General features: G+C 40.5%; 2 protein-coding genes across 2 annotated transcripts in view; one reads left to right on the top strand and one right to left on the bottom strand.

The window, feature by feature from the left end:
* The window catches only part of LOC149036749 (short transient receptor potential channel 4-like), a 19,839-nt gene extending 5,093 nt beyond the window's left edge, over positions 1-14,746 (top strand). Inside the window, exons 2-7 of the mRNA XM_089189651.1 lie at positions 5,593-5,929; positions 7,066-7,540; positions 7,948-8,149; positions 8,891-9,058; positions 9,548-9,634; positions 11,177-14,746. Coding sequence (XP_089045777.1) covers positions 5,593-5,929; positions 7,066-7,540; positions 7,948-8,149; positions 8,891-9,058; positions 9,548-9,634; positions 11,177-11,281 — 1,374 coding nt within the window. The 3' untranslated portion in view covers positions 11,282-14,746. The remainder of the gene's footprint in view (positions 1-5,592; positions 5,930-7,065; positions 7,541-7,947; positions 8,150-8,890; positions 9,059-9,547; positions 9,635-11,176) is intronic.
* Positions 14,653-24,063, bottom strand: part of LOC113680062 (voltage-dependent calcium channel subunit alpha-2/delta-3) — a 23,294-nt gene continuing 13,883 nt past the window's right edge. Inside the window, exons 9-16 of the mRNA XM_027197065.2 lie at positions 22,530-22,883; positions 20,040-20,275; positions 19,172-19,330; positions 18,595-18,783; positions 18,044-18,253; positions 17,227-17,437; positions 16,327-16,465; positions 14,653-16,063 (exon numbers count right to left, since the gene is read on the bottom strand). Of these exons, the coding sequence (XP_027052866.2) occupies positions 15,696-16,063; positions 16,327-16,465; positions 17,227-17,437; positions 18,044-18,253; positions 18,595-18,783; positions 19,172-19,330; positions 20,040-20,275; positions 22,530-22,883 (1,866 nt within the window). The 3' untranslated portion in view covers positions 14,653-15,695. The remainder of the gene's footprint in view (positions 16,064-16,326; positions 16,466-17,226; positions 17,438-18,043; positions 18,254-18,594; positions 18,784-19,171; positions 19,331-20,039; positions 20,276-22,529; positions 22,884-24,063) is intronic.

Raw genomic sequence — 24,063 nt, 5'->3', positions numbered from 1 at the left:
TCGGAAATCTGCTGATTTATCTAAAAATGTCCATTTCTCGTCTTCTTTGGGGCGACCGATGGAAACTTCATGGAGAAATACAGCGTCACGCTATTGTGACAACGTACATGGTTATCACAAATGACCGGTGTGAGGATAGTCTCGTGTAGATCAGCCGACTTCAACATGTTTGAAATGACATACAAGTATAACAGTGTATCTTCAGAGGACTTCGGATCGCTCAAACTCCCATGAAAGAAGGTGCAGCATTCGGAATCTGGATATGCACACGATTTGAGGTATATGTTTGTAGGTACGTCGAGTAGTTCTCCATGAAGGTTGATCAATTTTTTTTAAAGATGACAACCAAAGGCGAGATTTCTCTTCTGGATATTGCTCATAAGATAACATTCTTCCAAAGCCGTGCATGTTTTATTTTTCTGAAACATTTATTGTTGAGAACATCAGATGTAAACATTGCCAAGTTATGCAATATCTGATTTTGAGCTTTTTTTGCGAATTGCCCCTATCAAAAGTAGAGGCAGCCCCCCAGAGATTTTTACATATTTGAATACTAGAATACTATAACCAGTTAGGCGGTAGTTTCAGTTCCAGAATCGGTGTACCTTTGGTGAAATTCAGATAAACGTTTTCCCTGTTTTACACGACAACAAAAATGACCGTAACTGTACCGAAATTAATAATCTATTTATGTGTTCACATTCACTCTCAGGGAAAATTAATTGTATCAAAGTGAAGACGAATGATTTCACTATGTATGGTAAAAGTTCCAATTTGTAATGTTGTATTTAGCTTGAGATAGAGATATAAACATTTCACTCTTTTCTTGCGACGTTTTGGTATGAAAATAAGGCCCCAGGCCTCAAACAAGCAGCCGTTGTTACCATGGCAACAAGAGTGCTGCAACCTTTACAAGGGCATTTTTGTGCATCCCCCCTGAGTGCCCAACTGCATGCAAAATTTGAAGGGGGGTTGAAAATTTTCATTTCCCAAGATGTTTGATTCTTACTCTAATTCCCTACGGTACAAAGCTCTGCGAGAAGACTTCGACTTATCTAGCCCCATGAAAGCTGGTAGAGCCCTAGAATTAAGCAAAATACAAGCAAAGGAGTTGGAGAATCTCCATCAAACCGTAAACGCGGTAAAGTGTAACAAGAAAAGAACTTCAACACATCTCAAAGGGAAACAGCGCCATCAACAAAATCGCCAAGAGTAACGCACTCGCTACGAGTCACACAATCGCAGCAACTCCCGAAAAGACGATGGTAAATGTAGGAACTGTAGTGGACCATACCCTCACAAAGACTCATGCCCTGCGAAAAACAAGGAGTGCAAATTCTGTGGCAAACTAAACTATTTTGCCCGTGTTTGCAGAAAACCATTTGAGTCACCAAATCCACCTGAGTCAGCAAAACACGTCACGTTTGAAGACACGGCTGAAAATGACGAATACGTTTACACGATAGGTGGTGACAAGCAACCAACTTGCAAAGTCAAGATCGATGGAAAACAAATAGAAATGATGGTCGATTCCGGTGCATCGGTCGATCTAATGGACGAAGGCACCTTTAGGGAGTTATACAAACGGAAAGTACCAGAAGTCACCAAGCGCAGAATTTTCCCCTATGGATTATTCACACCTCTACCTGATCTGGGAACTATTGAGGCCGAAATATTCGCTAACGCCAATAGCGCATGGACAACCCTGCATGTCATCAGAGGTGCTTCAGGAAACCTCCTGGGTATTAACACCGCTACAAAACTTGGCGGGCTCAAGATTATCAACCAAGTCAAACCTGACGTGACCAGTCCCCGGTCCCCCGTCAACGGAGATTTAGAAAGCCTGCTCGGTGGAATCGGCAAAGTAAAAGGAAAAGTCATCAAGCTTCACATAGACCCTGACGTCATACCCAAGTAACAACCGCACCGTCGAATTCCCTTCCATGTAAGAAAAGATGTCGAGATGGAGTTAAAGCGATCAGAAGAGCTAGACATCATCGAGACCGTGACAGGCCCAACGCCCTGGGTGAGCCTTATTATTATAGTCCCCAAGAGCTCTGATCAAGTGAGAATATGTGTAGACATGCGAGAGGCCAACAAGGCTGTTAAACGAGAAAAACACCTGATGTCGACCATAGACGATCTGGTTGCTGACCTCAACGGAGCAACAGTTTTCAGCAAGTTAGACCTTTCGTCTTGATACCACCAACCGGAGCTGGCAACAGAGAGCCGCTATATTACCACTTCCGGCACACACGTCGGACTCCGAAGATACAAGCGCCTCGTGTTTGGAATTAACGCAGCATCCGAGATCTTCCAGAACGCAACCGAGGAAATACTCACAGGCCTCAGAAGAAAAACTTAGAAGAAACATGATGAGAACCTCCGTGGCGTACTACAGCGGCTCCAGCAACTTGGCGTGCGCCTGAACAAGGAGAAATGCGCCTTGTCGAGGAGTGAGATCAAGTTCTACGGACAGATTTTCAGCCAAGATCAAGATGATCATTGACATGAGCAAACCAGAGGGTGTCAGCGAGGTGAAGTCTCTACTGGGGTTGGCTCAATACGTGTCCCGTTACATCCCAGACTATGCCACGATAACTGCCCCTCTACGGCTGTTAACCAAGAAAGACATGGCATGGCAGTGGGCCGAAGAACAATAACAAGCATTCGACAAGTTGAAAGATAGCATGACCAAGAATCACGTGATGTCATACTTTAAACCAAGACTCAGGACTGAAGTGATAGTCGACGGGAGCCCGGTCGGACTCGGAGGATTTTTAGTGCAGGATAGTTAAGTTATCAGTTACGCAAGCCAGGTACTCAGTGACGTTGAGAGCAGATATTCTCAAACCGAGAGGGAAATACTGGGAGTAATCGAACATTTTCATCTTTACTTGTATGGATGAGAGTTCATCATTACCACAAGCCAACGTTAGCGCGTATCGACAGATGGAAGCTGAGGCTCATGCCCTACAACTGTCAACTCATCTACCGACCTGGCAAAGACGCTGGGAATCCAGCCGATTTTATGAGCCGCCATCCATGTAACATAGATAGAGAGGAGCGCAACATTGCAGAAGATTATGTGAACTAGGTATGCAACCGGGCAATGCCAAAAGACGCTGCAAGAAATCAAGTTAGAGTCGGAGAAGGACAATTTGCTCCAAGCACTTATGAAGGCCGTCCAGACTGATCAGTGGACACATCCCGAAGTACAGGAGTACAGAAATGTGAAAGATGAACTGTTGGTCTACCATGGAACTGTACTGAGGGGAAACAGGATCGTAGTCCCGAAAGCACTAAGAGACAGAGCCGTGGACCTAGCTCTGGGCACCAAGGAATCACGAAAACAAAACGCCTCATCAGAGAAAAAAGTTTGGTTTCACGGTGTAGACAAGGTGGTTAAGGAGAAAGTCAACAACTGTTTACCATGCCAAGTAGCAACTACTAGCAAGGCAGAACGACTCGAACCTCCAAGGATAACACCACTACCAAACGCTCATAAAAAACACTCGCGATGGATTTTCTAGGACCACGCCCTTCTGGAGAGTACCTCATGGTCGTCATAGACGAATACAGTCGTTTCCGAGAAGTTGAAATTGTCACATCCACTTCTGCTAGATCCACCATCCCGAAGCTTGACGCAATTTTTGTTAGACAAGGAATTCCTGACGTCTTAAAGAGTGACAATGGACCCCCCTTTAATGGCATGGAGTTCAAGAACTTTGCTGAACATCTTGGTTTTCACCACCACAAAATCACGCCTCTTTGGCCAAGGGCAAATGGCGAAGTGGAGCGTTTCATGAAGACACTAGAGAAATGCGTGAGAACCGCCACCGTTAGGCACAAGAACTGGAAGCAAGGACTCCATAAGTTTCTACTACAGTATTAGCGACAACTCACTTGACCACTGACATCTCATCGTGTGAAGCACTTAACATAATAATAACCAGTATTTATATAGCGCACCTATCAAAAAGAACTCTCATGGATTAACTAGAGGAAGCTTAAGACTTCTTTACCAGAAGTGACACCACCAGCTCTTGAGAAACAGAAGAACATGACCGATAGGGATGCAGAACAGAAAATGAAGATGAAAACATATGTAGACCAAAAGTTAGGAGTCAAGGAGAGACACAGTTCTAATCAAGCTACCAAAACGCAACAAGCTAGGCCCCTCGTTCAGTCCAGTACCTCTCGTGGTTTAAGAAAAATGAATCTATGGTTACGACAAGCGATGGGAACCAAACTGTCACGCGGAGCTCATCCATGTTCAAAGTTGCCCCAAGTAATATTAGGCATACTTAAAAGATAACACAAGAGCGGGCAGACGAAGATTTAACAGTAGAACCCTGGTCACCAAAGTTTCCAAAATTGACAAGTCATCAAGTTCTCCAAGCCCAACTAATGCAATTGGATTTTGTTACAATTAAACATCTTCCAGTTTCTCGTTTTTAGCTATTAGAGATACGTTGTTTAAGTCGATCTTTTAGATATACAAGTATCTAAAAGTTTATAATCAAGAAGGGGAGAGATGTAGTGTTTCTGACAGCTGCCAATCACAGTGTTTGGAATGCGCACGCGCTCCAAAAGAAAAACTGAAAGGAGTTTTTCTGTAGTCGGGTATCGTCTTGCATGTTGATTAAATATCTGTGTGTTCAACACAGTAAATAGACACTGAAACTTTGGATGCAAGTTGCATCCAAAGTTTCAGTGTTTGTTTAAAGCATAAACACTGCCCTGCCTACGAAATAAAAAGGAATACCTCTTTAAAACAAAATTTTCGCTTGTCATGAAGAATTTTGAGCCGGAATTTTCGATTTTAATTTGCGAAAGTAAGGAATTGATCTATTATTTAGCTCATTATGTATGCAGGATCTAACTCATATATCGTAAACATTAGACGTATTTGACATAGAGGAAAAGACAGGGAAGGGAAAATGACATTTCGAAGACTTAACGTCTTTTAATTTCAACAGTGTCTCTGAATAATAGATCATTTCTTATAATTTCGTGAGGTACACTCCATTTATCTGTATATTTTCAGTCGTTCCCGGCTCTCCGCCTCTATGCATTCTAAGATGACCACCCAGAACACTTTTAAGGGTGGCGCCGGTCAGAAAATTTCAGTCATTTTACGCGACAGCAGCTCTAAAAACGCATTAAACTACTGTGGTCAGGCAGAGGCAAATTTAAACCTTTTTCGGTTTATTTTGATGGTATCATCCTTGGACGAAACCTCGCTTGCAAACATTAAATTAACCTCCATCGGAATAAGAGAATGGCTGAATATAAAATTGGATTTCAATGCAAATCTAAAGTGGTATGTTTTTTCCAAGAGCTGTCTTGCCCTCGATAATGAGCAACCAAGCGATTCTCAAACCTGTCGATGATACTGTATCTCGGCATCAATTCAGGGAAGTGGATTTTCTCATGATAAACCAAACATTTCACCAACACTTTCCAATCGTTGTCTATCGTCGAGCATGGACAAACATTGGAATTATTTCACGCCTTCTTTTGTAAAAAGTCACTCGCAAGGAATTTAATTTTGACTGCAGTTTCACTTTTGTTCTACTTGATTTTCAGTTTGTGGCAAGCCCAAACTGTCAATTTGTTCTTGACGAAGCCATCTACCACGGAAATCCTGGTTGGCGAAATAGGGGAATCGGGATTAAAGCAGGCTGGTGCTTGTTCCAACTTTTACTGGTCAGCCTTACGATCCCCTTTTACATCCCTCTTAAGTTAATTCGCAAGAATTTCCCGTGCTGCGGATTTGACTGCCACTGGCTGAGAATTCTGTATGAGCATCCTTACTCGAAGTTTCTTAACCACACCTTGTCATGCATAATATTTCTGGCTATAATCTTTGGTTCATCTTTTGAGTACAAGTATGGGCCTGGCGGAGCAGGCCTTACGTGGATTGGTAAGTTGATTTCATTTGAATAATCCATTTCAAATCTTGGCCTCTTTAAAGGGCGAAACGGAAACTTGTGTAAGATATATTTTATTTTGGTAGTTAGTCGTCACGCAAAATCCAAATAAGTACTGTAAGAGGAAATTTCTTGACACAAAGTCGTGATTTTATCTTGCCGCTTCCCACCAATAAAATCCAGAGGAACTTGAGTGCTTTTGAGTCCAACTGTTTCAGAGCCCCAATATTTAACAATTGGTTCATATGTCAGCGTGCGTTCATTGAGATATGAAACACGCGGGAAGTTTGGGAGAGCACGAAAGATGCGTAGGAGTTGCTCGAGGTTTCGACGGAAATAATCGGAGCACAAATACTGATGCAAACGGGGTTTTTTTTACTTGATAACTGCCTGGTGATTTTGTACCACGTGAAAAAAATAAACCAATTAAATCAGTCGGAAATAAATGAGTGGGCTATAATTAACAATTAATTGCTAAGGGTAAAGTAAGATTGTAGAGGGTATTTTCAACTATATTCAATGAGCTTGAGGCGATTAATTGTCTAGTATAATAGTTCAGATGCTTCAGAATTCTGTTGTAAATTCGTTTTGCCGTTGAAACCATCCTATTACAGTTGTTTAGAGTCCTCGTATAGAGATAAGCAACCAGTTTCCATTAGAATTTAACAGGTTTATTTTGTTCAATTAGGAAAAACTCCATATCTTTCTTTTGAAAAGAGTTAAGCCCAACTTTGTGGCATCTTTTGTGCTCCTCAGAATTATATTTTCCATCGTAAAATTTACAAAACGTGAGGTAGCCGTTGGAATATTATGGGCCCCTGCTATAATCACCTCGCGCGAGGTGATTATGGTGAGATACTGCGCAATCCTAAAGCCACTGGAGTGAGTGCATTTCTATACACACCTGAGCAATTATACTACACAGAAATATCCGTAAGCGCTATCATAACAGGTGAGCTACAACGCCCGCCTTTTGTTTTCATACCTGACAAGATCTAGGGAACATATTCAGAAGAGGACTGCTGCAAAGTGCAAGCATTTCGGAGTTTGCAATTAATCCTTGTTCATAGGTAAACAAAGAGAGTACATAAGCTTTACGTATAACTTGATTACTTACTCCTACCCACAGATTTGGTTATAATGCACTTCGTCCTCGGCCTACTTATACAGGAAATTGTGGAAGCCTGGAGGCAAGGTGCTTTCATTTACTTCTCAAAGTGGTGGAATGTTGTTGATATAGTGATCATCCTCACATTCGTGGTGGCCTACACTGTATGGTTGGCCGCGTGGGGCGGTAACGAAGAGTGGAAGCCTGAAAAAAAATTATACATCGTTGCAGATGCCATTTATGCCAGTGCCTCCGTCGTGGCCTATTTTCACTTGGCACACTTTTTCCAGGTCAATTCAACGCTGGGTCCCTTACAACTGTCACTTTACAAAATGCTGAGAGATGTCCTTAAGTTTCTTGCCATCTTTCTCCTTCTCTACTTTGCGTTTGCTACTGGGGTGGCCAAGATTTACTCGTACTATGTTGCCTCTCAGATAGAGCTCAAAAAGCAGGACACCAAAAACACTGACTACCAAGTTTCTCATCCATTTGCTTTGTGAGTATTCCTGAATATCTTTAGATTTCTCTCATGGGTGGTTGTCGAGCTCAGTTCGGTTTCAAACTATTACTGAACACCATTTCGTTTCGTGCTTAAAATTTATTTTAATAACATGTTGCCATGGTTGAAAAACTTAAAATATTTCCCAGAATACTGGGTATTCTTATTCCCCCTACTACCTTTTAACTCTCCTTTGCGAGCCCAGGAATGATAAACAGACACAGACTCTTTTCAAATAAAACTGGAACTGACGACACCTATTATATATATTTCAAAGTTGTTTGCCCGTTGCAAAATTTGATTAGTCATGAACTCATATTGATAGCAAAGCCTAGTCCATGGCTATAACGTTAGTTTCCATAAAAAAAAATGAGATAACATTTCATTCTCACACCTTTTTTCAGACATGCCAACACTTTCACTATCTTGTTTTGGTTGCTATTTGGTGGAGGTGAACAGGAGGATAGCATTAAAGTGCGGGATCAAGACTTCACTCTCATTACCTTCTTTGGTCGCCTATTTATGGGAGCCTATGTCATATGCACCAGCCTTGTTGCCCTCAACATGCTGATAGCTATGATGAACGACTCATTCCACAAAATCAAGGTAATTTTAAAGAGTTATTTTTGTGCTAGGTTATTCTACAAACAAACCAGAGACAAAAACTAAAAAGTTGACGCAAAAAGAAAACCACAAAAGTTTAGGTGTCTCTACAATCACAGTAAAAGCTTCTTTTAAAAGACGATGTGGTTTTATCAACTGAGTTGATGATATAAATTGCTGACCGTAACCAGTTTCTAAAGCTGATGCCTCGAGCGTTATCATCTCTTTGTCAGTGAGAAAAGAAAAAGGGTACTGTGACGTAAAGCTGACGTTCGGAAAGTCACCTGTAGAAACTTTTTAGGTGACCAATTTACATTATCAATTCAGATAATGAAAAAACCAATTATCTTGGGGTACTCTCCATCAACGTAGCATCATACTTTCGTCAGAAACTTACCCATTTATCCATTAAACATTTTTTAAAAATCACCAAGGCAATGCAGACTAAATATTAGAAAAAGAAGATCGCCGAAATCGTTTCAGAGACACATGCAAAGGAGATGATTAAATGCAAGGTACCGGTTCCACTAAACAACATTAGGAAACCCCTCTTTCCCCTGCTATAAATTAACAACGCTAACAAACATGTCTGACGATAACCCCCCCTGCAAGCCTTAGTTAGGGAAATTTCCCTAACTTCACATTGAAATCACCAACCACTTAACTCTAGTCTCTGTACATGATGCAAGTTGTTCTCTGTTTTTTCAATGCTCAGTTAAACGTAACATATGCGCTTTTTCTCAGAAAAACGCTGATGTAGAGTGGAAATTCTCAAGAACCCAAATGTGGCTGGAATGGATCGACAAAGACAACTCTGTTCCGGTTCCATTCAATATTCCATACGTCGTTCTGCGCCTTTTCTTTTGGTTTTGGTGCAGCTGTCGTGAATCACTGTGTTTCAAATGTAAAGAGGTACGAAATTTAATTTTAAACTTCACTACCCCTACTTTAGTCCTCTTTTAATGATCCAAATGAATGTCCTGTGATATCTAATTTTGGTATGCAGCGTTTGAGCGTACAGAGAGCTGACTAGTTCAATTAGCCTGTTCAAATCGTTTGTCTAGCCATTTAGAGCACGTAATAAGTAGTGCGTAGTTAACAAAATCTTTAACACTCATTTCCAATTTAAAATGTTATCCTGGTGAAGAAATCAGTCTAGTTTTTGTAAAAAAAAATTAAGTAAGAAAATCGAGAAAAATTAAGAGATTGTGCGATGATTTGGATGCCCATTTGATGGTGAATAATATCCATAGTTGGTTAATTCGAATTCAAGCGTCAGCGTGCATTCAGTCTTACTACAATTTGACGTCATTTAAGATCCAAAGCTGAAAAGACGTAGGTCAAATGGAATCTATTTGTTAACCATAGACGTGAATCTATTATTCTTTTTAATAAAAACAGAATAACGAAGTCTCAAGAGAAGGTATTCCCGGATGCAATTTTGAACGATGTGACGGCAGCGAGGACTCAGAAACTTTCGATAAGAAGGTACCCTTAACAATTTTTTGTACATTTGTTTATTTGGAAATATTTCTGAAGGTGTAACATATCGTTAAGTAATCACAGTTCGCTGTAATAAAAGAATAACACAACTCTAGTATGAAAAGTTCAGAGACTGATTAAACTAATTAACTGACTCAGAGCTAAACAATCGACGTTCACGAAATGAACCCTTCACTTGGGTGGGATTTGTCACTAAATTAACAAAAAAATCTATTTGGGGCAAAAATATGCATGGATATTTGTTCACGATCAATAGCTATTCCGAGAGATCGAGTAATTTAAGGAACAGATCTAGATGTCCCACGACAACTATACGACAATATTTTGAAGCCGAAAAGATCCTACCGTGTTTATCAGCCTTCAAGCATTTGTTTTATTATTACATTTTTAGCGGGACAAAAAGGTTGGCGTCAAACACTTGTAAAGCATGAGAAGGGGATATTTGATAAATTATAAATGAAACTGACAAGTTTTCAACGAAATGGGGGTAAACGCGGTAGACATTTACCGAGCCGCAAAGCTGCGAGGTAATATCCACCACTTCTACCGACGCTGGGGTGAATAATTGTTTTAGTATATACCACACAGAAACCAAAACAATACTTTATATCTCCCAATATACCGAAAAATTTTAACCTAACCCTTGACGTACGATTTTGCTTATTTGGCTGTTCCGAGTTGAATGGTACTTGTTAATTACCTCCGAACTAGCCAATCAGCGCTCTTGAAAAGCACTATTCAGCTGAGTATTAGATACTAAGGTGAAATATCTGAATCGAGCGAATAGAAGTTAATTTTCTCTAGTCACCACTCTATCTAACTGAGGATCAGAAGGAAAGTAAGGACCTTTAAAGCAAACGATGGTTTTAACTGACGGCAACCTTGTTCGAAACATTCCTAACGAAGCCTCGGTAGATGAATGCTGGTTACCACCATAATCAACATGACTAATGAAAGTAATAGAACTGAGTGGACTTCAATTTCGCCTGTAATCATACGAGTGATTAACAAAATCGGACGACAGCGAAGCGAGAGTCCGATTTGTCAATCACGAGTATGATTACAGACAGAATTGAACGACACAAAGTCCTGTTACCAATTAATCATAACTGTTACAATTTCCGAAAACAAAAAATACATTTAGGACAAAATATGTGCAGAAGAGACATTCTCTAGGTAAAAAATTCCTCAACTTTGGAAGTTCCATTATTTTTTTGGATAAATTATTGTTGCTATGGTTATTGTGATTAATTCTGTGATTGGTGGATTTGACTGAAAGGACTAAGTATGATTGGCTGCTTCAACTGTCCGATTACAGGTTTCTGATTGCAGGTTTCTGATTACAGCCAACTATCCGATTACACTGTCCAATTACAAATCTACAGAATGATTAGTGAAAAATAAAGCAGCTAATGCACCAATCACATTTGAGGAGACTTAAATGGTGATGATTATGCAATTTATTGGCAAGCTCTCGTGTACTAATACTAATGCCATTTAATTAATTATTCTTTCGTTTCACTCTAGTCAATGAATCAGGAACGCCTTAAAGCGGTAAAAACTTTGGTCGTAGAATATCTGAAAAAGCACTACGAAGCCAAATGGAATGAATGCAGGGCAGCAACTACCTGAAGGGACTCTGAAAAGGATCTACCATCAGTGTGCTCAGGCTGAAGATAATCCTTGTTTGCTTTGTTTTGTTTTAAATGTGAACAGACCGATGTTTTACCGTAGCCTGTACAGTTTTCGTTTCTTGACGCTAGATGGTAGTCTTTCTCTAAGGCCAGAGTTGACGAATGCACATACTGTAGGAAAGCTAGTGAAGATTTAATGATATACAGAGTCGAAAGTTTTTGGGGCAAAAAAAAGTTGAGAAGCCAACTTCAACGTTTTAAAAGCGGCTATTACCAACAGAGGTCCCCAAATTTGTAATGACCACAATTGTTACTTTAAGAATGATGATTAATTTCTGAAATCAGAAAATTTAACGTATGCTCTAGATGCAGTTTCAACTCCATCTTCTCCATTCCAAAGTATGTATCTTTGCTTGAGTGTTACCACGATATTAGCTTAAGATTGGCTAAACCACTTTGAAAGACGGGAGGTTTACATATGGGTATTTCGAAATAAACCAGGTTCTAGAAGGATTTGACTGATGATTACATACTAAGTTAAATTGCGCACGCATTTGATTGGCTATTTCTCATGATCTATTAGTGGACAGACGCATAGATGACGTCACTATTAGCAACACTTTCTTTTTTATCATATAAAACAGATAGATTCCATGGTGCCGTGGGTTTATTCTATACTAATAGGGACCTTAAGCAAACCACGATGGCGACGGCAGCGAGGACGTGACGAAACAAAAGATCTAACGAGCAGTACAATAGCTTAATCAGAACGTGCATTTTTAAACTGTGCACATTTCTTCGCCGTTCTCTGCAAAATAGCAACGTGAAATCATCAAAATTTGCGTGGTCCGAGAAAGGAAACCCTAACGGCAAATTATTTCAGTTTCTATTTGGAACTCAACGCCGCCCTCATACTTTATACTGAGGTTAACGTATGGCGCCGTAAGAGATGGTAAACACATGCAGTCAGTCAGCGAAATTCCAACTAAAAATTTGTATTCATTTTTAAATAGACGTCTTCCTTGGCGTTGCCGTCCTAACTCCTGAAGGTCCCTTATAGATCACTAAAGACTTCAAAATATGGTAAGAATATCAGGACACTCGGTCGTATTTTTTACGTTCTGTTTAAGGTTCTTATCACAATTTGATGTCATCTGTGATCTATTACTGAACAGAAGCACATGTTGGCTGGATAATGTATGTATATTACGTAACAGTTACATGTAAATCACTTCTGGGAGTTAAAGGGTTAAACAAATCAAAACTAGAAGCAAATAGCTGAAGATGAGCCTAAGGAGGCTAGTAGATCCTGACAGGCTGGTATCACCAGTTCAATCGGAATGTATTGTTACTTTTAGTTAACCTGGTTCCTGTTAGTTTTTTTCTATTCTCAGACAAGAAGATTGAGTTTCAGACTCCAAATACTTATACATAAGGAACGAGTGATTTGGCCAGGTTTATGCCCGCAGTTGTTGACTAGCCATTGTTGTCAAGACCTTTTCAGTCAAGATCTTTATTCATGGCCCATATGTCTCCTGTTGCGTTTGATGATGACTTGACAAGACAAAAAGATGATGTGCTAGGAGCAATCCTTCCTCTTCGGCGAAGGCTGTCGCGCGAGTCCAAAGTCTAAGAATAGCGAAGACCAGCTTGTGGTTGGAGTAATCTAGAAATGAAGCATGTTCGTCAACTTGCAATTAGTAGTCTTGTAGCAAAACTTGCATGGTAAAGATTAAAGTGACTAAAAGAACTCCAAAAAAGTCGCGAGGTTTTTTCGGTCTCACTTCGTGAGTGTGCTCGAAAGCTTCCCGAAAGTCACAGAAAAGTCCAGAAAGATGGTAACCAACCAACCCCGCAGAATTATGAACGCACACCTCAAGTCTACAAAAATAGTATTACATGATGTCCTGTGTTTATGGAATTTCCGTTTGCGAATTTCATCTCTGGTAAACTGTAAGTCTGTGTTTCCTCCGCTAAGGTTGCGGTGGAATGCGTCGATTTCGTCGTGTCGCACGGCGGTGAATGTATCGTCAACGCTACGTAGCCAAAACGGTGTTGTTCGTCGGCAAGTCGATAGGGCGCGTTCCTCAAACATACAGTTTACCAGAGAAGTCGAAAAAAGGTGAACTTCTTTTTCTAGTCTGCCTGGTAAGCCGTGACGGCAACTCACTTCTGACGACAGATTGTAGGAAACAGACTCAGGAAACCCTTCATCACACAAAACCATAACTATCAGGGCTCTACCACGACGAGTGCAGCTAGTATACAACACGACAGACAACTTATCCGACGAGAACAAATACCTTGACCGTGGTTTTTCAAAGAACAACTACCAAAACAAACGAAACCGCAACTCCGACGACTACAGCGACTATACAGTAAATAATGGGCATGTCTGAGAACATCTCGCGTATTCTACAACCCTTTACTATCCGCATCGCCCACAAACCCATCACCACACTAGGCCAGTTACAAACAAACGCCAAACACAAAGAGGAACAGCGCGAGGAACAGACAGGGAGCGGTTTATAAGATCAATTGCTCCGACTGCCACGTCCCTACAACGGCGAGACTGGCAGAAACCTCACAACAAGACTGACCGTACGCAAGCGAGCGACAAGGAAAGGTGATCACATCATTGACTTACGAACCACACTTTTGACCGAGACTCTGCGTAATGCCTAACCTAACTGGAAAGTTGGTTTAATAACTTAGAATAGACTAACCTCAACAGGCGTTAACTACTACCCAGCACCATACAAACGACTTGAGCACAACATCAACATTACAAACAAACGACCAGGACGACCGAATTTTACCCTCGGATCCAAACAGACCGATCACGTCCGTCTTACCCAATTTGAGTCTTACAGGCAATAACATCACGGCAAAACTGACCAATCAGTCTATACGAACCGGACTTAAAAAGTTCGAATGATATTACACTATTCACTTGACTCTGTTGATGAACTCTGCTCAGGTTAGCGAGACGTTAGTCACCACTACCGTCAACAGTCCTTCTCAGAACTATAATATCGTGATTACGAGAGTTAACCAACAGTATTTACACCTTAAGGAGAGTGAGAGAGACTCATTTGCAAAAAGAGATATGGTGGCTAACGCACCGCGCCGAACTCTGGGAGTACTTTTCGCGCGTCCAACTCGCGGAGTTCCGCGCGCTAGCTAGCATTTGATTTTTTGGCTGATTTTTGAAACTCGCGCGACGGACATAGCCGAAAAAGGGGAGCTGGTCGAAATTAACAAAGATGAAGCCTGATTTCACACTTAAGACTCCACAGGTTCGAAAGCTTGACACTTACACACTAGACTCTGTAAATTCATGGCTATAATTTTCAAAATAATTTACCATTTAAATGTTAACATATTTTAATCAACATTTTTATGTATTATGATACATATAAGTCAAGTACGACGTTATATTAAAGTTTGTATGTATCCATAATGAGGGTGATATGATTGATGATAATAACAATGTCTAGCGTCTCTTTGAATTAAATATATAGTTTTATTCCGATGTAAATTATTTTTAGCTCCCTGATTCAAACCCACGTTCATCACTTCAGGTATCAAGTAACGCTACCAGCTAATGAGTCTGGACCTTAAGAAAACCTCGACGATGACAGCAACGGGGACGTGGCAAAACAAAGATCTTATTGGTAGAACAATGGCGCAACGCTGCTCACATACGCTACGCTAAAGTTGAGGTATGGCGCCACGAGAGACGGTAAACACATCCAGCCATTCGCAAAATTCGAATCAAAAACACAAAATCAGGTTTCAATTGAAGTCTTCCTCCACGTTTTCGTCGTACCTACTTAAAGGTTCCTATTTAGAGAGGGCAACAGTCAACCTAAGGATTATTACCAGTGATTGCGATGGATTGAAAGTTATCTGTAAAATTTGCATCACAAGACGGGGGGGAAGAAAAGAAGAGAGATCTAGAGGAGGTTTGAAGGGTGCGTGCACCACCCCCCTGATATTACCTGAAGCTTTTCAATATCTTTACAGAATCTGCTGTATCACTTCTTTTGTACTCTCAGCAGGTAAAATTACGTTATTGCCTCGTTATTCGCTTTTCAAGTTTGTGTAAGCCACCCGTCAGTTCCACCAATCTCTAGTTGTACACCACCCACCCCACCCCACCCCACCCCACCCCACCCCCCCTTCCCGTAGAAAGGTGAAAGATCCTGGATCCGCCCCTACAAGACATGAACATTTCTAAAAATAACAGCAGCTCTAACGTGCTAATACTTTTGTAGATATCAAGAAATCACAGCTTGTAGGTTATTTCAGTAGGTGGTGGGTCAATCAATTGTAAAAATCTGTCGGAATACGTTTTCGAGGATCATCAAATAAATTAACTAGTTCTCTAACACAACGATAATAATTAATCATCTCGTCTTGAAAATGACGGCGAAGACTGTCACAAACAACTGTATAAGGCTGGGTACTGTTAGAGTATTAGACACATTGTAGCTACATTGCATCTCGACGTTCTTCAGAGCGGGGCACTTTTCCTTCTTTTTAAGACTCGTTTGGGTCTCAATGTGTGCGCATGTGCCGTTTACGATGCGAAATGCGCCTGCGTCATACACTCGGTTGCTAATGTGGCAGTTAAAGTTATAAAAGTAGGATTGACGGTACTCGCTCCAGTTCTCTATCACAAGCAGATAGAGATTAGTTCTAGGGAGAGCCGAGAGGAAAAACTTCCCGGATCTGCAAGGACCATCAACAGAGTCCGCAATGATGCCGTCAGGACCTACCAAATAAGACCGATGAAAGTCAATTCTCTTACTGATACGGGTCATAACAAGAGACGAGAAAAAAAGTAAAAACATAAAAATACAATGATGTTGAAAATCTATCACGATTCCAACGAGAGCATTCAAGCCGCTGACCTTCCGATTTCTCAGTCTGTAACTCTACTTACTAAACTATAAGGCGACCTCGTTGGCTGGCTGTTATAGCTTTCCTGAGCATCAGCATCAATACATGCGGAAGTTAATAATATACTAAGCTTACCCAGAACAGCATCGTCTGAAGTGTAGCCTACAACATCCTGAATGCAGCCGTACTCGTTTCTAAATGGAGGAATAGGCCCTCTGTTCTTGTAGTAGTCATCTTCCTGTTCAGGTGTTCTAACGATTCCTTCCAGTGTTACCTGAAAGATAAGTTATTGGCTCATCATGAAATATGGAAGTGTGAGAACTTTAGAGACGCACTAATGACATAAATGAGTATTGATTTTAACGTGTGGAATAGACTTTTCCAACCTAGGTTGTAAATATGGTTACCAGTCGTGGACATAACATGCGCAAGAAACACAGCAACACCATATATCTGGTATGGATGATTCAAGACGAATGTTTCAACTTTAACTAACGGGAAATGTCAAGGAATCTCGAGGCTGTTACTTCGTAAAGTTGATTTGAAAGAAGATGTTAGTCAGTGAATAACACAGGCATACCCGGAGGAAAAGAACTCATGGTGCTCACAATAGGAGTCGAACTTGCGACCATCAGATTAGCACTTCAGATGCTCTACCACTGAGCTGTTGGAGACACGTGGCAGACTAGGCCTTTTAACTTGGTCCATGGGGAAAAACTTTCTGCATACTGATAGGATAGGAATGTCGATATGTGACACTTGTGCGCAATGATGATGTAAATGAAGATGGTGAATTTTAAGTGAAAGAAGATGTAATCTTATTGATACAGTCAATTTAATGAAAATAAACAAGAATTCTCTGAGAACGAAAAGATCCTTACAGAATGTGGAGTGAAAAACTCGAAGCATTTGTCAATTGACTTAAATGGTCATTCGGAAAGCTTACTGATGGACTCCCAACCACAAAGAGACCTAAACAGTTGTAGCTCTTTTAAGGACACCGAAGTGGAATAAAACGGATTAGTATGGACATACCTTTGGTGCATACGGGGAAACGCTGCAAATTCCCTGGAAATCAACTCGTTGGTTAGGAACAAAGAACTTATGCTTTGTGACCAAAAGTTTCATTACGTCACCCTCTTTACGTCCCAAGCTTACTCGTTCATATTCTCGCGCGTCTGTGGTACTCGCCAGAAGGAAGTCTGGATCGGTGACTAAATTAGCCAAGTTATCTACTAGGTAGCATCTAAGAGAAAAAAAAAGTCGTGTTTTGGGACGTTGTTTTCTTCTCTGGATTGCAAGAAAATTTAGTTTTATCAACTGAATTGGTACTGTAATTTGGCCACCGTTCAGAGTATCTATGGCTGACATTTCAAGCATTAGCCCTCCGTCATTTTCTCTGACGAATATTATCTCTCACCGACTCAGCCACACAGTTTCTGTAGAGACTTGCTCCCTTTTTCACTTCGTTCTATGCCGCATGCAATTTCTTTCAGGAATTGTGTTTTCGTCAAAAACCTCAGCAATGTCTTCACTGTTACTTGTTAGAGGGAATGGGGTAAGATAGTGGAATTAAAAAACAAATTGCAGCAAAATGGGGAGTTTGGATGTTTGAAGAGACTTTAGAAGGATGGATTACAAGGAACAGTCAACGGCAGAAAATATTGTGATATCGCTCTAATTTTCATGGAAACCCGGAAAGTCCCTGCGCCAGCTACCCATGCGTTGTTTTTTCCCTCCCATCAAGTAAAAATTTTTCTCACAGGAAAGGTTTTGCACATGGCCTCATATTGAAAGTGAGTGTTCTTGATCTCGGAAATGGTTTGCAGGTATTGGTAACGGCATTATATACCTCGTTTGACACACGTGCTCGCCATCAGGACAAGTGTAGTTCATTCCACAGGATTTCTCCTCTCCTGAGCTGTCCAGCAGCCCGTACACTCGGCGATGGAAATCATTGTATAGGATATCTAAGGCTGTGACTGCTTCAACTCGATCCCCAGCGCATAGGGAACGATTCCCTTCATAAACACGACACTTGCCTGAAATACACTGAACATCCCTACAATATGAAGGAAGGCGCAAACATTAAACCAGTAGCAACAATAAACATGCTTGTCACACTCTGACATGGCATGGTATGTCACACTATGACATCGCGTGGTATGTCACACTCTGACATCGCGTGGTATGTCACACTATGACATGGCATGGTATGTCACACTATGACATCGCATGGTATGTTACACTATGACATCGCATGGTATGTCACACTATGACATCGCATGGTATGTCACACTATGACATCGCATGGTATGTCACACTATGACATCGCATGGCATGCCACACAACAGAAGCTCCGGTTCTCTGTTATCAACAAACCTTACATGTGCATTATCATACCTTGAACACGCGCATCCTCCTGGAAGATTACTTGTGCCCCCGCAAGTTATATTGGACGTGTTTTGTGGCAAAGCCTGGAAAACTGCTTCTGAAATTGTGATCACCTTTCCAATACCATTGGCGTCCATGTAGGCATTAGACACAGCTGCTTTGGCTGGATTTACCAAGGCACGGTGATACCATGGCCGCCTGTGCGATTTTAAGGTCAGTTATTGATATTTTGTGTTTCACAGACAATTAAAAAATATTTAAATACCAACAGGCTTGAAAACGAAATAGGCTCTCCAATGGAAGGGAAAAGTTGGATTCCGAGAGGAGGAGGATTAAAATAAATGTCCAGCGCTGATAAACGTTTCACCCGTTGAAATTGTCATTTTCACTCTTGCCGAAGGAATTCTAAAATATGAACAACAACAACAGTAAGGAATAATCGCAAGTTTTTGGTTTTGCCACTTTTCTAAAAATCTTTCCTGAGGTTAAAAAATCTATTCATATGAGCACTATTGCCACACTAACTGACTCAAAACCAATTTAAACGCAGATGCAGCCAGGCTTTATTCCTTGTAAGAACTCTTACTTGGTCGGGTCGAAGTTCTTTCGTGAGCGGTGGCCTGGGTAAGAACGGAAAATACCACTTCGTGTACCAATGTATGTCCAGGGAACATCTTTCAAAATCTCTCTCGACCGATTGTTCTTCCATATGTCCTCTATTAATGATGTAATCTCTACATCAGGTCTACAGCAGGGGAAAAAAGAGAAAAATAAAATAACAGTCGCACTTTCAGTACATTTTGGATCAGTAATCCAGAAACTGCATTCAAAAAACAAATATAACTGCGTTGAGTTCCATCCTCTATTGGAAGATCGCCGACGAGTTGGTGCGAGAAGTAGACCACCGGACAAATGTATGAGTTACAGACCAGAACAGCACTTAATAAATCTTAAAAGAAATTAATAAAATGAACTGCCTTTAAGATAACTTCTGTCGATGGTTTCATATTCTGTTCATCTCGGATGCTGGCGATAAATCGTTAGCACTGTGTCCTGCATACACACTCATGCTGAACACCACAAATGTTGACTCTTGAGGGAGTTCGAATTAAATTTCTCGTCTTATTACATAACTTCAATTACACCAACGCTGATGCAAGATAACAGAACAATTTTCAATTGAGTGTCGGAAGTCATCCGGGATTGTTTGGGTTTCTATGATTGGTACAGAGAACTCGCACCACTTTCCAAATGAATCCCATTCAAAACTAAAACCAAACGCGATTTGGCCAACCGTGTTTTCCCGCGGTTCGGACAGTTGGCTCGTTCTAAATTTGAGTTCTCATTGGCTCATCGATATTTTCTTTCGCTCCGATTGGCCGTTTCGATTTCTTTGACTTTGGCTCTGCGACACTCAATCGAAGGCCCTTCCACGAACTGTGTTTTTATCGTACCTAACAGAAGCCCGAAATCGTCCATGTGGACAACCACTGTTATCTCCCTCCCCGTTCAGAAAACGATGTGCTTCGATGGTGATATCGCTGTTATTTTCCCTGAAGAGGAAGTTGTTTGGGTTACAGTAAGTCTTGGGGCTCAGCATCACAGTGGACACGTTAAAAGTCAAGGGTAAATCAGGGAAGAAAGACACGTTGTACTCAACATTGAGATCTTCGTACAAATTTCCCAAAACCTGCAGGAGAAGAGAAATAATCAATTTAACCCTTTAACTCCCAAGATCTCATTAGAAATTCTCTTTACTGGCTGCTATAAAATTATTCTGATGTTACTTCTGAGAATTTGGTCTTGGATCAACTAATCCCCTAATTGATACTTTTCTTGATTCTTGCCACTTGTCTTCTTGGTGTTGTATTGATATTGTAAAGAGAAATTCTGTCTTGGTCACTCATGGGAGTTAATGGGTCAACAAATAGATTCCATGTTGCCGAGCGTCTGTTCGATAGTAGATCACAGATGACGTAAAAATGTGATAGGGATTAATGAAGGAAAATGTTCCTAACCCTTTACCTTCCAAGATCTTGTTAGTAATTCTCTCTACTGTCTGACATACAATTCTTATGATGTCAATTTGGAGAATTTGGTATTGGATCAACTAATAATCCCATGATTGATATTTTACTTTATTCTCATCACTCGTCTGCTTGATATTGCATCGATATCGTAAGGAGAAATTCTTTCTTGGTCACTTATGGGAGGTAAAGGGCTAATGGTGACGACACCTAATAATCTGTCCTCCATTAGCTCATAAATAATAACGAATCATAACGCGTGTATAATTCAATTTATCGTATAAAACATTACTGACACGGGGAAGGGTACAATCTTCAACAAAAATGGGGGAGGAGATGGACATTGTCGTTAGGCGATGAAAAATGGGGAGGGGGAGGGTTGGTCTGCCGAAAGTTTGACTAAAGATTGCGCTCAGTTCGTCTGCTTGCGTAAAGAGAAAGTAAAAGCTTCAACTGTCGAAATATCAAAGTGCTCTGTGAGCAAACTCGTGAATTGACACATGATTTTTTAGATTATGTTTAATGTTACCTGGTTTAGGGAATTTTGTGGTTGATTGTCATATCTAGAGTACGAGCAGTAGTTCAGTGTTCGCTAATGTAGCAAAGAAACAAAGTAACGTTGGGATAAGAAGGCATTACCATTGAAATGATCATGCTATTACACTGATTTGACAAGGTGGATGATGTCATGTGTTTTAAACGTCTATCATTTTTGTTTCTGGTTTAAGAGAAAAGGTTGGAAGTAAATGTGGGTGAAAAGTGAGATTTACTGTCTTTCGTTGTAAATATTAGAAAATCAAGGCAATACTGTCTTAATGAAAACATTAACGATTCCCTCTTTATCAAAAGAGACAAACGGGAACGAGTTTTGAGTGATATAACTAAGCTAAGCCTGCCACCGTCATTTTGGATCTCCGCCTGGGTAGATTTAAGTCACGTGCTAGGCAACGTATAATCAATAACAAGATAGAATTTCATTTCAGGCCTATTTACCAATTTTGTGGTGTGTAACTTTCGCATTTTAGTACGTTGTATGTATGTTGAATCTTCAAATTGTCTTGAAACTTAAAAGAAAATTGTTCTTTTAAAATTCACTGAAAATCGGTAGCTAAAACTGTTTGTTTAGGTGTTATTTGATTTTCGTGTTAACTTGTTATTTCGTCAGTCGCCGGCATCTTTTGTTGCTTCACACAGGAAAAACACACGCGACGAAACGTAATGATCAATTTTGTCCTCAATCTCACGCTATAACAGAAAAAGCTTTTGAACATCTGTAAACTCCGAGCGCTTCGCAGTAAGTGATATTTTCAATGAATCTTCGGATTTTTTTCAAGTTCAAGGATTGTAAATTACAATTTTATGAAAAACGAAGGTTGTTCTGTTATTTCAGTGTGAATCCTTGCATGCCTGCCAGTCGCTGGCGCCGCTTGTTGAAACTAAAACGTAAAAAAAAACCCTTTAAAGATTATAATTGGCTTCTTTTTCACCCCACCACTATTCTTAGCAACAAAGGTCGCCATTTCGTCTTTTTATTGCTCGCCAAAAACTATCAAATGCACTCAAAAGCCTAAAATCTAAAAAAAGTTTACAGGAATCGACCAATCGAGCGAGCGAGCGAATGCCATTCCCCACATCGTACCTATAACTCGCTCTTGCGCATGCGCGCAATTCACGAGTTAAAAATGAACTAAAATTTTACGCAAACACCAGAGTTTGAGGACTGAGCATGGATGTAAATGTTTGTAGAACTAACATACAAAACACGTATTGGCCACGTATGGAATTCCAAGGACAACTATCACTGTCCAGAACAGGACCTTCATTGCTGTAAGCCTCACCGGCGTATTGAATACATAACCCCTTCCGAAAATTTTTGAATTAACAGTCGAAGTTGATGTACTAATACATATTCCTTACCTGTCTCACTTCAGGGGAGTTATAGGACAAAATGTTGGCGTAATAATTGACAGGAATTTTCATCCCACGCGGCGGTGATGCTGGTCTGCGGTAATTCTTATCCGAGTCTGCGAGATTGAAGGCAAAAACGTACTCGGAGTCCTTGATTGACGTGTAGTAATAAGTGGAGGGTAGAGTAACGAGCATTACTCCATCTTGAAAATCTCCTTTTGGAATGCTTCTAATGGCGTTTTCGATTCTAAGAGAGCCAGTTTCGCCATCCATCATGCCTTTGGCGACTGTGTCAAACTCCGCCGGTTTACCATTGCGCTGTTCGAGGGTGCTGATTGGAATGAAGATTGGATCATCCACAAGCTATGTGAGGAAAGCAAAACACCGAATCAAAGCACAACGTTTAACTGTCACATAAAAAGCTAAAGAGCTGTTCACTCCAAAAAACCGGCGTTAATGGGGGAATTAAAAAGTAGGGTTACGAGAAAAGACTTCCAAAAAGTTACCAGTTTTGGAATAGCTATAAAATACTTGCTATAAAATACTTGCACCGTACTATCACCGCTACGTTGAATTTGCCTGGTGCGAAAAGATTTCCGACGCAGGTCAGATTCATGTTTTAACGAGATACTTTTTAGAGCGACGAGATTTTCAGTGCAGCACAGTAAGCAACGTGTGACCCCAGGCTCCTGCTCGACAAATATGACAATTATTGTTCACGTGACTTCTTGCGATTATCAAAAGAGCAATCTGATGTTGTGTTGCAGTAAGAGAGAACGGCGAGGCTGCTACAGAAGCAATTCCCACAAAATTTTGCCAGATTTGGAATAGCTACATTAAAATGGTCTTGTGCGACATGCTTAAAGACAAATTGGCCTGAGTTTCATCACGAAGCAAGCTTTTCGCCGTAGCGCACGCAATGGTAACGTAGCGTTACGAACATACATTAAAAACTACACGATATCGTTTCCTCTTCTCATTCAAAGGCCGACTGTCTCAAAGGTACCTAGAGATAATTTCAGGGTTAAAAAAAATTTGGTGCTTTATTTTTTGTGTGTAGGAAGCAAATATTGCTTTTGTTCTCTTAACTACAACTAAATTTTTGTAGAATTTTATCCTGCCGTCAAGCTAAGTTGAAAGAAAAAAATTATGAATAATAAAATTTTCTGTAAAGTTACAAGAATATTAAAAAAATTTCCTTGAACTCGAGCTTAGCAAATGTGTTTTGAAAACCCGGCCGATTAAGTCAACTATTGAACAAAAAGTTGGATATATTTGTTTCCAGGCGGCTCCGCGCGCTGTTATATCCTCAATTGGCATAAAGATGTCTTTGCTATGTTGAGGTTAAATACGCATCATAGGTTTCGAAGATAAAAGAAATGGTCATAGGATGTCGACTAATATAACGTTCACCGCAGATACGCTGTAGGGGAACCATTGAGCTTTTTAAGATGTCCGTAGCTTTCAATTTTTCCGGAAGAACTCCCACTAAGTAAGCAAGCTAATGATCTATCGTTCTAGCCTTACGTAACTTAGCATAAAA

Source organism: Pocillopora damicornis, chromosome 12 (assembly GCF_964200805.1).
Source record: "Pocillopora damicornis chromosome 12, jaPocDami1.2, whole genome shotgun sequence".
NCBI classification, from domain to species: Eukaryota; Metazoa; Cnidaria; class Anthozoa; order Scleractinia; family Pocilloporidae; genus Pocillopora; species Pocillopora damicornis.
This window is presented reverse-complemented; position numbering and strand designations above follow the sequence as displayed.